General features: G+C 43.5%; 1 protein-coding gene across 3 annotated transcripts in view; it reads left to right on the top strand.

Moving 5' to 3' along the window:
* The window catches only part of LOC146184717 (tRNA methyltransferase 10 homolog A-like), a 50,460-nt gene that overhangs the window by 12,083 nt on the left and 24,120 nt on the right, over positions 1–14,257 (top strand). For all 3 annotated transcript variants that reach the window (XM_084609459.1, XM_084609458.1, XM_084609460.1), the window contains exons 4-6: positions 7,350–7,421; positions 9,554–9,700; positions 10,264–10,369. In XM_084609459.1, coding sequence (XP_084465585.1) covers positions 7,350–7,421; positions 9,554–9,700; positions 10,264–10,369 — 325 coding nt within the window. The remainder of the gene's footprint in view (positions 1–7,349; positions 7,422–9,553; positions 9,701–10,263; positions 10,370–14,257) is intronic.

Here is a 14,257-nt window from a genome sequence, read left to right on the forward strand (position 1 = left end):
AACGCACTTTGTGTGCTTATGTATAGGCGTGCGCAGAGGTGGAGCTGGGGGAGTGGCCGCCCATCCTAATCCTCAAAGGGAGTGCCAAGTTTGCCCCCATAGCTTCATTCTGTCGGACCATTGCCGTCGTTTCTAAATGTGCATGGTTATGTTCGTGCAGATTTTTTTTTTTTTTTGCTATACTAGCGGCTGAGGACTCGTGCTGTTGCGTTCAAAGTCACCTTTTCTCAAAGGAATCGTGTTGAGAAACGCGTAATATTTTGTATGTGTTGCTACTCCATCACATCAATATAAATGTTTTATAGCCAGTTCTCTTCTTTGTGTTGTGTTTTGGCTGCAGAGGCCTTGAAAAAAAGGGGGGGGGGGGGGCTGCAGTGAAACTTCGCTCCCCCTAATGCAGAGCCCTGTGCACGCCTATGTGCTTATGCATGCGGATTTTGTTTATTTTGAATGGCACAAATATATTTTTATGCTATCCTCTGTGATTCGTATAGATTGTACTGTATTATTACTGCCACACTCCTCTTAAGTGCAGTCGTACAGCTGCTACAAAAGGCTATACTCATGTAATTGGGTTTGTTGCGCCGCATTTCTGGGTACTATGCAGCACCAACTCGCCCCTCAAGTTTTTTTGGCTATACTACAGACTTCTCACAATCCTTGCATTTGAAAACTTTGTCCTGGTCCTGGGCCTCAGACCAGGGCAGGTTTTTCAGTTATATATGGAGGTTTGAGAAAGCTGTAGACTTTTTCTTGGAAGGCGTATGGTCATATTCAGATGGATTTCAGTAGTCGTTACTTCCTTGTTCTTAAACTGCAGCTTACAGGACTCTCCCAAACACTCTTGTGAGCCTGTGGGCCTTGCATTCATGCAAAACTTTAATTTGGAAGACTTGTCAAGCATTTTCTATGCTGGCAGGTGACCAAACATGGTCACTGATTGTTTTAGGGCTGCAGCTGTCACTTTAAGTTCTAGTTTTTGCTAGATAAGGAGACTGAAGGAAAAGGACTTGCACAAATGGCTTGACCATGATGATATGAACATCATATTAGATTGCGTTACATTTTTTTCTATATTACATTGGTGCGAATTAAACCAGATACCTAGTAGTTTTTAGGTTGATACTGCATGTGAATGATGATACATGGGGTTGTCTACTTTCAGATTGCACACAGCTTTATGCTGCCGATGCTCTGCGGAGGGTTCCTCATATGTGCCTGGGGAACTATTGTGCATTCAGTGTGAGAGTCATAGGAGATTGCTCCTTCTTTGTTGTCTGCTACTGCACGTGCCTGCACTTGCCTCGGCCTGTAGCAAATGACTAAATCAGATTACCTGCCTGCAGCTCTCTTTGTGCCTGCACAGTAGTTCCTGAGGTGCCTCTGAGAGGTGCTGTGTACAACGCAGGTGGCTCGAAGCTGTGTTTAAGCTGGATGGTGATGACCCTGTGGAAGTTGTGCCCTTGCATCAAAAAGTTCTAAAGCATGAACATATCATATAGAACAACATTAGAGCAGGTAGGTGCGCATGGAAAAATTTTTCAGTGCTTTGAACAAAGTATGTGAAACCCTTGGATGTCTAAAAGGCTGCTTATGCACACACACACTGATAGCATCCTGTAACTGCACTATAGAGCTGATTCACATGCTGCAGACATGTTCAGTGATTTTCATGGGCTGCTGGAGAGGGCAGAGGAAATGTGTGCGGAATTTAGGCATGGAGTTCTTTCTGATACTATGTCACTAACAAAATGGAACTTCTTGAATTCCGTGAGCGTTTGGAACAGAAGTTGGTTTGTCCAGTCTTTTTGGTAGGTGAAGCTTGTTTCTAGTTATGTAGAATATGCTGTATGTAGATATAGTAAAGAAACTGGGAGTTTTAGGAAATTCTTGTAAGAATAATTTTTTTTTTTTTCAGAACAAATTTATAAATTCATACCTGCCAGGTCTTCCGAATTATCCAGCAGACTCCCGAATTTTGATGCTTTTGCATGGTTGTACCACCAAAACAAATATCCCAGAAACGTTCCCATGCTTGGTCAAGTTTGGCCAAATGCTTTTTCTAGTCTGGCCACATAGCTCTGAAACTACCTACCTTGTGACGCCGATTGACATTGTGATCAGTGAAATGTCTAAAAAGCATAGTCGGCCAAGTGCAGTCGTTAAACCTTCCATTACCACTTTCATTTTGCTGTTTATATGACTGCAGTGCTGCCGCTGCCTGGGGTGGCTCAAGGCATGACGCTAAGGTTGAGCTCTGCCTGAAGTACCAGTGATTTTAGTTCTGCCTGTAGTGTTTCTCAACTTATACCGGTTTTTACTTCAGGCAGCCTCCATGGGCTCACCCAGGAGTTTTCGTCTGTTCTTTGTTAACTTTTGCAGCTCAGGTACATGGTCCAGTGCAGTTTTTAAGAGGCGTTATGCATTGTCTAGTGCCGCCTTAATATATTTGTCGGCTCTTCCTTTTGGCTGTATTGTGGCGTTGCGGAAAGACGAGCGTTATGCATTTTGCACAGTTTGCAGTTGCGACATCAGCATCTCGAACGGTGGCCAAATGGAAACAACCCAATCCCCGCTCTTTTGAACTGTATAAAAACAACTCAGTCATTATAAATGCCTGGTAACTCCCCCTTTACCACCTTCCCCCTTGGTCAGGTCAGATCTTCCTTATGCCTTTTCTGTGAATCTGGCAGGTCTGTGAATTGTTTACATTAGAGATCAATTGATCAGGTTGAAAAAAAGAGGTACTGTTAAACCTCTCTGTAATGAACCTTCGTGTAGCGAATGCCTCAATATTATGAAGTTTTTCAATTTCTCAACACTGTCCCCATTGAAGTCCATGTATTTGAAAACTCTGTGTAACAAACATGTTGCAGCCGTTGACCTTAATAAAAGAAACTCGTGGCACCCTGCAAGTTTCATGACGATAAAACATGAACTGACGTGAGAGGAATGTCTGTATAATAGCAACAAGTGACCACAGTTGATATAACACACTGTGTTTCAGCAGTGCTGACGGCGTGTATCTACGTGGCATACACAACGGTCTCCACTACTTTCACTTTTGGAATGTGGAATTGGAATAGTTCATGCTCAGAAGCAGCAAAAAGTAACAGTACAAACAAACAAACAAACAAACAAACAAAAAAAAGATGTAGGATGAGCAGTGTTTATTTATCAGCGCTACATGGTTTTTGAGCGTCGGTAGTGGAAACAGCAGAGAGCACCGGCAACGCGAGCCGCAGTCGGCAGTCAGTTTCCTGGAACAACTGTGGCAGGCGAGTGGGAATGTGCGTGTAGACGCAGGCATCTCCCACCCAGCAGTTGCGCGAACACGTGCATTCTTCCCCACGCTCTGATTCCTATGCCACGCTTCCTTTGCTGCTTCTTTGTAGACACGTCGAGTGAGCCACGGAGAAGGAGGCTGCTGCTGCCATTGCGCCGTGCCCTCAGCGCGATCGTGAAGTGTTTCGCCACTTCTATAACTGCGAGTAATCTTTACTGTTAAAACTTTCAAGGTGGTTTCCCTTACATTAAACTCTTAATCTGGTTTTTATTCTGCATTGTCCTTTTGAGTCTTCATGTCAAAACTGCATGTAACGAAAACCTGTATTTAACGGAAAATCACGGACATTTTACAATTCCATTATAACCAGGCTTAATCTGTATGTTCCACTGATGGAGGCTGACCCTGTCGTCAACTGGTCAGAGTCACCTCTGGTCTGTGTAGTAGTATCTCTGGTCTGATTGCACAAACTGCATCCATTACGAGACTCTACGGTGGCTTCAAGTTAATTGTTTTACTAACAGTTTTTTCCCTTAACCTCATTCTCATTCTTTTAGTTAGTTTTAGTGTTATAACTCAGCTGGCCAGTTTCTTCATTGTCACTATTGGAACTGTTGGAACTCATCAAAAGCTCGTAAGTTTCTTCCCTGGTCAGAGCACACAAGTCTACTATGTTGGTTGTCATTGGCTGTGCTACTGGGGAGAAATAAGAGAACATGGAGAACTCATCAGACATGTACAGCACATGCAGAAGCTTCAAATTTCAAAATAATTGTGTCTTATATACCATTTTCAGAGGTTTATGTATAGATTCCTCAGAAACTATAAGGTATAAGCATACAAAACTTTCCACAGATTTTAATCTATTCCTTTTACATGACTACAATCGGGTTGACTAAATCAGTTTGTACTTCATAACAGTGGCAACAATTTTATAGCACTGAGAAAGAACAGAAACCATAACCTTTCCTTTTTGCTTAAGCATCTATTTCTAGCCATGGTTGTGTTATCAACCATTTGTGCGCTCATGCAAAGTTTCATAGCCCTGCATTCAGCAAATTTTAGTAAAAAGTGGATAAATGGAGAAGTGAAAACTTGAATGAACAATACTCGACAAAATTTGAATGTGGGTTTTAGCTTTAATGCGAGCTATATCCATTTATAAGATAGCTAGCAAATTTCTTGGCCAAAGCTTATGCAACTACTACTCCTATACAAAACAATATTTGAAAACGATTTTCAAAAGTCTCAGCCCATCTTGAAAGGTAACAGCATTTGACTAAATTCTGCAATTTTATGTTGCTTTATTTTAGTTTCAAAGACTTGGCTGATTTAGCATGTTTAAGTAATGAACGATTGTCTCATATGTTTGCATAACATACTTATGGGCTCTTTGAAAGCTCTTTATTTTTTTCCTTTTGGGGCAGTGTGTGTGTGATATTTTTGCTGGGAGGTTTTCGCAGGATGTGGTGCCTACTAAAGAGTAAAAATTTCATCTGCTAGTGGTTTGAAACAAATGCGTGTGGGAGGTGCAACTCCGATCCGGTTCCACAAGCTAGCGCCACTGTGCCTTCGAAGTGGCAAGTGTATGCTTGACAGCTGCTGCACCTTGCACATGTGCCTGTCACTAACAACACAATGTGCACAGTAGAAGCTGGCGGGTCATTTTTATGCATTAAGTGGGTATGTTTTCAAGGTCGTGTCACCAGAAGTTTCTCGGCAGAATTACATTTGAATGAAACACATGATAAGAAAATGCATGGTTTCACTAGATAGAGGGTGAAAAACTCTCGCTGGCAAAATTTGGTATGTGCAGAATAATTAGTTAATTAATTAGAGCCATTTCAGTCAATCAGATGTCGAAATAGACAAGGGGGGTAATGTCGACGTCCAAGGGGAGTCACGTGGTACCCAACTTTCATAGTGTGTTACGCACAAACCGGAAGTCTCTTCTCCTCCCATGTCTTTTCCTTTTTCCTCCACAAAGAATACATACGCATTCTCACAATGAGGGCACTGCAGTGATCTCAAGCGTTTTTTAACCAGTGGAGCCAGAGAAGGAAAGGCATGCACATGTTCAGAGTGGCCATGTGAAAAGAGTGAATCACTATTATGTGTTGTGTCGAAAGCAGGCTCTCTTTAGGTGATCTAGCAGGGGCCATGAAAATGTGTTAAGTTGTTCTTAAAAGGAGTAGCCCAAAAAAATTTGTTCAGGCGCTAGGTGGGTCCAAATATAGTAGTAGTCGTAGTAGTAGTAAATTACTTAATTTCAGAGCAGAAATCAATTGCTTGAATGAGCTTTGCCTGCCACACCAGGCCGACCTCATCTTTGTGAGAAGAAGCCAGCCAGGCATGCCAGGAGAGGACTGCGGATCAGGGAAGAGGATAGAAAGGATATTGAACAGCGACAGGCTAGTAGAAGAGGCAATGTGCAAGATCCGCATAAAGTGCAGAGGAGTTGGGGCACGATGAATCAGAGCAGAAATGGTAGAGGTACAGTCTTGTAGACATAATGAGTTTGCTGGTCTGAATTTTACACTGGGTATGAGCCTGGGAAACAGAGATGGAGGTGTGAGACAGAGAATGGTGAGCTCCTGCCTGTATTCTAGGTGGGACTGCAATATCAGAAGGCCTTCGCCACACTACTATGGGCTGGACAAGCCCGGTTAATAGTTTCGTGAGCGATCTGATTACACAGTTCATTTCCAGCAATGCTTGAATGCCCAGGTATCGACATTAATGTGACTATACTAGGCTGCAGATCCTAAAGCACCATATCTAGGTCCAAGTGCATATTTTGGACTATGGTTCGCTTATGAAAAGTGCTGAGGGCAGCTTGGCAGTCGGCATTGTGTCCAGGGAAGATGTGCGAATTTCGGGACAGCTTGCACAATCGAGATAATCTCCAAGGTAGTACTGTCTGACAGGTCTAGGTAGGGACCACTGATAGAATAGAGAGGGTTAGGGGAAAATGGGGAATGTATGAGCTGGGAGAGATCCGAGAAATCCGCGTATGAAGGTGTTGTATGCTACAGTGTGACTGTGCAGAGGCGACGTGTGACGGGCAGCTTGGGCCTCCTTGCATTCGGAGTGAAGGATCCAAATATATGTTACTTAAAAATGTCTAAAGCGTCCTCTGTGGTCGCCATTGCTCGCAGTTGCCGTGAAATTAGTCTTATGTTTTGTTTGTTTACATTGAATCCTATGGGAAACTAACCCAATGGTCTCACATTGTCCACCTTATCTCAGAATTCATCTTAAGTGGAGTCTGCTGTACATTCTGATTAATTCAAAAATTTAGTTTCAGGGACTTTTTTGATGTTGTTCAGCCGTTTGTATATTTTTACCTTACCTCAGCTGTTGTCACTGAAACCTCTGGACTAGACATTCAAGGTTGATCTGATAGGTTTACTTGTTCATGTTCGAGGCTCTATAAATGTTATTGGTGGCACCGGGGATTTAGAGGGTTTGGAAAAAATGTGCAGGCTGCCAATTTTGTTTCTGGGCAATGCAGTGTGGCTAGCTGTATGTTGACAGTGCTCCAAATCTCTCAAGGATGAGAGGAATCCCCAAACTCACACTTTTACTGTCTATGGAGTTCCAGGGGCTGAGTGGCCCAGTAGCAAACCCAGTAGTTTGTTACATTTCTTGTTACAAAGCATATATGCTTTGCTCACTTGGTGCAGAAGGGGAGACGAGCAAAAATGATGCGCAAGATTGAAATAATGAGCTGTGTGATATTAGAAAACTGTGTGTTAATTTTGAAAGTATGCCCAACTGGCTTTGTTCGGGCAGTACTGAGGGTAGGGCACATGCCTTTCCTTTTTCAAGCTTGGTATTGATCCTTAATTACAAGAGTGCTTTAATACTAAAGAGTACTGTGCTAGACCAAAAGCCTTCCGTTTTGTCTTTGCTCTACAAAGTGTCACACGTGTCTTCAACATTGCCTTTGTCAGCATAACATTTATGACATTCTTTTTATTTTCTCTGCTCCTCTCTCATTGTTGTTTGGTGGCACAAGGACTGTGTGTAAAAGTTTGTTTCCTCTTCTTTTTCCTTCAAGCTCTATCTGACTGGCATGGCTGGCTCATTCAGAAGTGGTTCCTCCAACATGCATGGCTTTGAAAAATGGGATGTAAGTTGCCAAAGTGCCCTCACATTTTTGCACAATGATATTTGATAGTATTGCTGTTTTAGTTCGTAGTTTGAGTGGCCAGCAACTTGCCGTGACTACCTCTGTGCTTTCACACATTTAACTTGGGTTAGCCCTAGCTAAGTGATGCTCAACTTTTTTTTTTTTTTTTTCATCTTTTGCTATCATCTGCCCAACACAAGTTTTTATCTGTCAGCGATGCCACCTGTCCGTGAGTTCCCTAAACTTCTATATGCTAGCACTGCTCGCACCTTGAAAGCTTGCTGGCCAGCAGTTTGCATTGTCCAAAGAGCCATAAAAGTCAAATATTGTTTGGCCGCCTTCGTCGGTGATGCTTCATGGAGACATTGTTTTGAGTTTGACGCTTCATTGTGCAGTTGGAAGCGGAGATGCTAATGAAAATACATTCCTGTTAGAAGTATTAAAGGTGGAGCAAGGAATGCATGCATGGGGTTAAACAACGAAATGGCTTTTGCTTGGATTAAATAAACGTATGACATTTAACTGGTATCATTTTTCCACCACCCCCCTCCCCTTGCACCCTGATCCCAGTCCAACTTTGAGGTACATAGAATGTGTGACATTACGCTACATGCATCATGTGACCAGAATTCATTATCTTGAAATAAAAAGTGAATAGAGAAGTGTCTGAGGCAAGCACAGAAAACAGTGGCCCATGAGCTTCCTCCACTGCCACACCCATGTTCTAAAAAAAGCAGATGCATATGAAGGAATAGCATGCAAACACTGCAGCTAGACTTCATAGAAAAGGAAAACAGAAGAAATGACAAAAATGTGGTACCCACAGCCATACAGCAATTTCTACCCTCTTTGGGAAGGGACGCCGATGACAGCCATGGACCTCCTGGTAGCCGAGAACTCAGAAGAGACGCAGGGATTGACAGCAAGCGTCCTGCTTTTGAAGTAACTACCGCAATGCAGCTACAAGTGGGAAATATGCTGACAACCTTGGACCATCTGCAAAAGTGCAGTCCATGTGGCCAGACTCCTGCACAGGGGCTTTGGGAGTTAGGAGGGTACAATATAGAAAGAATGCATTCGCAACCTATCCAGAACATACAAGTTTATAGCTATTGCCCTGCTGTCTTCAGTTTCTGCTCAGTGGTATCTGCAGAATTCGGATGCACCCAGAATAAGAAATCATACTCCATTTCACAAGGTGTTTGCAGCACTACAAAAATCAATGGCACGCACAATATCATTATGTTCCTACCACATTCCTACATTATGGTTAACAGGCACGTAGGAACACAATCTTACAGCATGTGCCATCCTCACTGGTCCAGGTCACCCTTACCTTGCTGCGAACACCGTGTGAGATGGAATGCTGAAGGACGTCTGAAACAGTTGCATTTCTCAAGTCGCTTCTTGGATAATGAGGCAGTGATTATTACCACTGACAATGATTGAGTGATATCTGTGATGGATCAGTTAGATTGAAACATGATTGTGCCATTACAAGTAGTAGTTATCTGCATTACTACACATATAATTGCCATGGATATTTTTTGTATAAACTCATTCGGAGCAGAAAAATATTCTTTAATTTATATTTTTTAATCTTTCTCTCCTAGATATCTCTTTTAGGTAGAGGTTCCTTACACATTTTTTTTTCTTAGCTGTTTTAGGGACTTGAGAGAATCAATGATAATACTGGCTTGGTTCCCTTGTGAAGCGCGCTAGTTGAGACATGCTGTTGGGCACTCATATCGCTGAGTGTGTGTTCATATGCTTGATGTGATATTTGTTGTCGATCGATAGTTAGTGCATTAAAAAATTGAATCACCCGCAATTGAGATTTCACCATGCATGAAGCATTGTTTGGAGCACTGTGAAACTTATCTTGAGTACTGTGTGCTTTTAGAAAAAGATAAAGGAAGAAGAAGGCTTCAACATTTTCTGAAGGCTGTCCTGTGCACGTTTTGTGCAACCTTTTGCCACATAGTATACACCGCATAGTATTCATTGCTTAGGTGGGAATAAAAGGAAAAATTGTAAATTAGGTACGGAAAAAGAAATTACAATTACAATTGCATTGCTTCTTTGTGTCAGACTGCTTGCTTCATTTTTGCTGGTTATGTCCATTTTTGCAGGTGCATACATCAGATGCTGATCACCTAAGCTGCTTTCGCAAGGAGGATGTAGTCTACCTGTCCAGTGAGTCTGAAAATGAACTTCAGGAACTGGAGGAAGACAAGGCATACATCATTGGGGGCCTCGTCGACCACAACCGCAACAAGGTTTATAACCTTCTACTGTGTTTTTACTTCACTGTTGTGTCTTTTTCAAATCTGCAGAGTTTCTGGGGCCAGCCAGCTTTATTGTCGATGGGAGCTTTTCAGTGAGGTTTAGTGTGGAGAACAGAAGCAGTAAACCTGGATGAAATAAGTGTGGTGCCTCAGTGGAGAAAATCAGTGTTTCTACTGCACATACTGAGCCTTTGAACTCTGTGTATTGTGCGAAGGTTGCGCGTTAGGCACTCATGTTCTGCTTAATATCCGCTGCAGTGTGCAGGCTAGTATATGAAATGACCAAGAATCCTCAACAGACCAGTGTTGGATCCACTAAAAGCCTTAATTTTGGTTCGTTGACTTTTCTATTTGTCTCGTATTCATACCTTGAGTTGCAAAGCTTTTACTTGCTCAAAACGTGGTCTCCTCCCGTTGCCTGAGGATTTGTATGATTAGAAATTTCTGTGATCAAAGTGCTCTCAAAGATGAGAGATCTCCCCTTCCCTAGAAGTTGTGTCCCATTTACTGCAGCTAAAATGGCAAAACAAAAGTTGTGTGTCCTCATCATTTAGGGCTTGTGCCACAGACTGGCCGAGGAACAGGGTGTGAAGCATGCTCGGTTGCCCATAGGAAACTGTCTTGTCATGAAGACCCGCCAGGTGCTCACAATTGACCAGGGTAAGTTGTGTGCAATCACTTGTCAAGGCCAGCCATTGAGTACCAGGGAAGCCATGCCGATGCTGGCCTTTGTAGTGTGAACCTTGTGCATCAGGAAACTCCTGTTGTAGTGTTGCAGTGAATGGCCTGTTTTCCTGCTGTCATGCTCATACAGTAAAAGCTCGTTAGTTCAACACAAAAGGAACCATGAAAAATGGTTGAATTATCTCATTATTGAAGTATCGAATGAGCAAAAAAGAAAAAAGAAAACGAAATATGCCCCAGCAGCATCATCATCATCAGTCTAACTATACCCACTGCAGGGCAAAGACCTGTCCCATATGTCTCCAATTAATCCGGTTTTGTGCTAGCTGCATCCACTTGACCCCTGCGAACTTCTTAAACTCATCCTCCTACTTAACTTTCTGCCACCCCCTGCTATGCTTTCTTTCCTTGGAGTCCAGCATGTTACCATAAGAGACCATCGGTTATCCTCTCTTCGCAGTACATGTCCTGTCCAGGCCTATTTCTTCTTCTTGATTTCCACTAGAATGTCAGTAACTTGAGTTACCCAGCATGACATACCTGTATTTACGAAAGAAGTTAGTAATCATCAGCAGTTTTTTCGGGCAAATTTAAGCGACGACAAAAGCTCTACTGTCGCTGCCAGATGCTCTGTGGCGCGCGCACCATCGGGAATCTGTTCTTAGAAGTCCTCCAGCATGGACAGTGCTTCTGCGGCTTCTTTTATCGTGCGCCGGTGGTTCGGGCAGCTGTTCACTATCATCTTCCGATGAATCGTCGTTGCCGGTACTTGTGATTTCCTGAATTATTTCGTCCTCATTCAGCTCTCCAGTGACTGCGACATCATCATTAATGGTCATGTAATCGGCAAGCTGCACGGAAGAAGGTAATGCATTGTCAAAACAGCTGTCGTCCTCTGCGGTTGGGTCAGCTGTCTCAGATGGCAGTGTCGCTGCACAGCAATCTGGTGGTACAAAACCACTGTGCCTGAAGCAGTTTTCTATTACTTCTGGAGGCGTGTTGGTCCATTCATGTGCCAAAATGTTGAAAGCGCTGAGAAGCGTAAGCTCAAACTTTTTCCCCGCTTCCATATACATAAGCATGCGCTGCAACATGTGCTTTCTGTATTTACATTTGACGAACTGAATTATGCCCTGATCTGTGGGTTGTTGAGCTGCAGTTGTATTTGGTGGGAGAAACGCCAGGTTGATCCATTCAAGGTCCAACACCTTGCACTGAGCACTGCAGTTATTCACAACCCTAAGGACCTTGCGCTTCTTCATTTCAAAACGCCGATCAAGCTGATGCAGCCAGGTCTGAAAAATGCCCAATGTCATCGAAACCTTCCTGTTAACTTGATACTCAACAGGAAGGTGCCTCATATTCTTGAAGCATCTCGGCTTCTGCACCTTCCCGATCACTAAGAGCAGCAATCGCTCTGTTCCCATCATGTTGGCGGCAAATATAATGGTTACCCTTTCTTTGCTGCGTTTTCCTGCTGTGCACAGGCTACCTTTGAAAGTGATTGCCTTGTCCGGAAGAGCTTTAAAGAACAGCTCTCTTTCGTGAGTGCTGAATATGTTCTTCGCATCATACCCAGCCAATTTGGTCCGCCATTCCTTGATCGCTTCTTCACTCATGGAGGCTTTTTCGCCGCATACAATGTTGAATGTCAGACTGTACCAACTTTTGAAATGATCCAGCTGACCTTCGAAAGCTTTAAAATCTTCATTGTTCATTTTTGTGGTAAATCTTTCAGTCTGGGCACAAATTAGCGGCCCATCCACAGGGAGATAGGTCTCTTGTGTGTTTGCGATTCGTCGCAATATTGCTTCAAGCTCAGGTGGGCCGCTGTCCACAGTCTTTTTCTTTTAGCATTGAAGCTTTCACTGTTGAGCGCCTCCAAGACACTCTTTTCATTTTTGACATACTTGGCCAAAGTTGTCGTTTGCACTCCATGCTTGTTCATCACGCCTTGGCGTGAAACACCATCCTTGCGTGCCTTCAATATTTGCACTTTTGTCGGTCGGGATCGCAGCAGCACACAGTGGCAAGACGCACAGGCACAGCATGCTGTACACTGAAAGGCAGCACAGTAAACACGCAGGCAAAGCGGAATCGTAGATGCAGAAAGCACGTGGCGACGACACACGCTAAAGCGAGACTCGAGTGCATGAAGGTACAGCTAGGAAAGACAACGAAGCATTCGGCCGCCGCTGACCTCGCCAAGGTACACTGGTAGCGAAGGCTCCAAGACGCCCATACGTTCAAAACATGTTGGCTCATGGGCACTCCAGCGCCCCCTGGAAATTGGGGGGCCAACTTGAGTTAGTGATGTTGAATCACGTCAGGACTACGTATAACGAGTCATTTTTTCTGGATGCACCTGCCATATTTTCGAGGCCATCCTTTTGAAGGGCGCCTTTCAGCGCTAGCCAACCTATGTCATTCTACTGGGCACGAAACGTGCTGTTTGAGTGCAGTTTGTGATCAAACCCAGCAATTAGAAGAAGGCACAGGAAGGGAGCAAACCAGCACCTCTTCCAAACGGGCAGGACCATTCTTGTACAGCATGACCTGCAAAGCGCTGGCTAACCACGAAATTCGCAGTAGAGTTTCGAACAAGTAGAGTTAGAAAATATTTGTGCTTTATTATATCAAGCCCACAAATACAGTGATGGAGCATAAAACAAAGCTAGCACTGACCAACACATGTAAGTTACCAATGTGCACACGTTAGACAGACTACACATGCAGACAGGAGCTTACACGTGAAAGTCCTGCGGAAAACAACATAGTGTGACACTGACGGTATAGACTCCTCGCTGTTGCACAGTGTGTCAGTCCTTCACATGCCGTGAGCTCAGTTTTATAAGCGCCATGTGCTTTGAAAGAAATGAAAAGCGTCCCACAACGGCACAACAAGACGTAGCGCTGGCTGCACGTAGAACGAGAAAGTGAAAGACTAACAAAACTAGGATGCATCCTACCTAATAGCAATGACTGAAAAGAAACTTCCATGCAAGACAAAAATGGCACCTTTTCAGACAAGCGAGCTAAATTCGCACCATTCCCGGGAGCATCATCGCAGGCAGCGCGACAGCAGCGATAAGAAACTGCTTCGTTGCCTCCTTTGCAAGCACCCAGCAAGGCCTGCAGTCTCACCAATGCAGATACAACATTAAAAGGGCACACAGCTAGAGGGTTGCAAAATTGAAAAGAAAACGAAATGCTTTATTAAAATAGCTTACTTCTTTCATAAAATAAGGTAAAACTTGTTTTGTATTCTTGTATTGGTGCATAGCTTTTTAATTTGTACGTAGTTTTATAATTTCTGTTTTTTTGAGTGTTTGGCTCCCTGTCCTGTGGCTGTGATGCAGTCGTACTAAACCGCTTTTGGGCCCAACCTTCGCCACCAGTTTACTTCTACCATGATCTCGCTTCCCTCACCATTGCCCTCACACTGCTGATGGCAGTGATCGTACGGATGGCCTACGCTGCGTTTCTTTTTTTTCTTTTTTTCATCTTTACTCTAGCGCCACTCTTGGCCGTCTTTTCTTTTTTTTCTCCTGTTCCCGCCACAGCGAAATGCAAAATGGCGGGCTCCGGAGCTGCGTCAAATTAACCGATTCGTGCTGAAATTTGTCTGAATAATTCAGAGTTTTGCCTCATAGACTCTGGTATATTTTTACAGGGACCAAGCTCACATGTCGAATTATTAGACTTTCTGAATTAACGGAGGTCAAATTAACGAGCTTTCACTGTATGACCTTTGTTCTTGGTTTGCTAAGTAACATCTCAAGGATGCAGCAGTGAATGCGGTAAAGTGAGTGATGCTTGTTTAGCAGCTCATAACGAGTGGCTAGTTAAGGCTATTTTTTTTTT

The sequence above is a fragment of the Amblyomma maculatum genome, chromosome 7 (assembly GCF_055883805.1).
Source record: "Amblyomma maculatum isolate TAMU_Amacu chromosome 7, ASM5588380v1, whole genome shotgun sequence".
Classification (NCBI taxonomy): Eukaryota; Metazoa; Arthropoda; class Arachnida; order Ixodida; family Ixodidae; genus Amblyomma; species Amblyomma maculatum.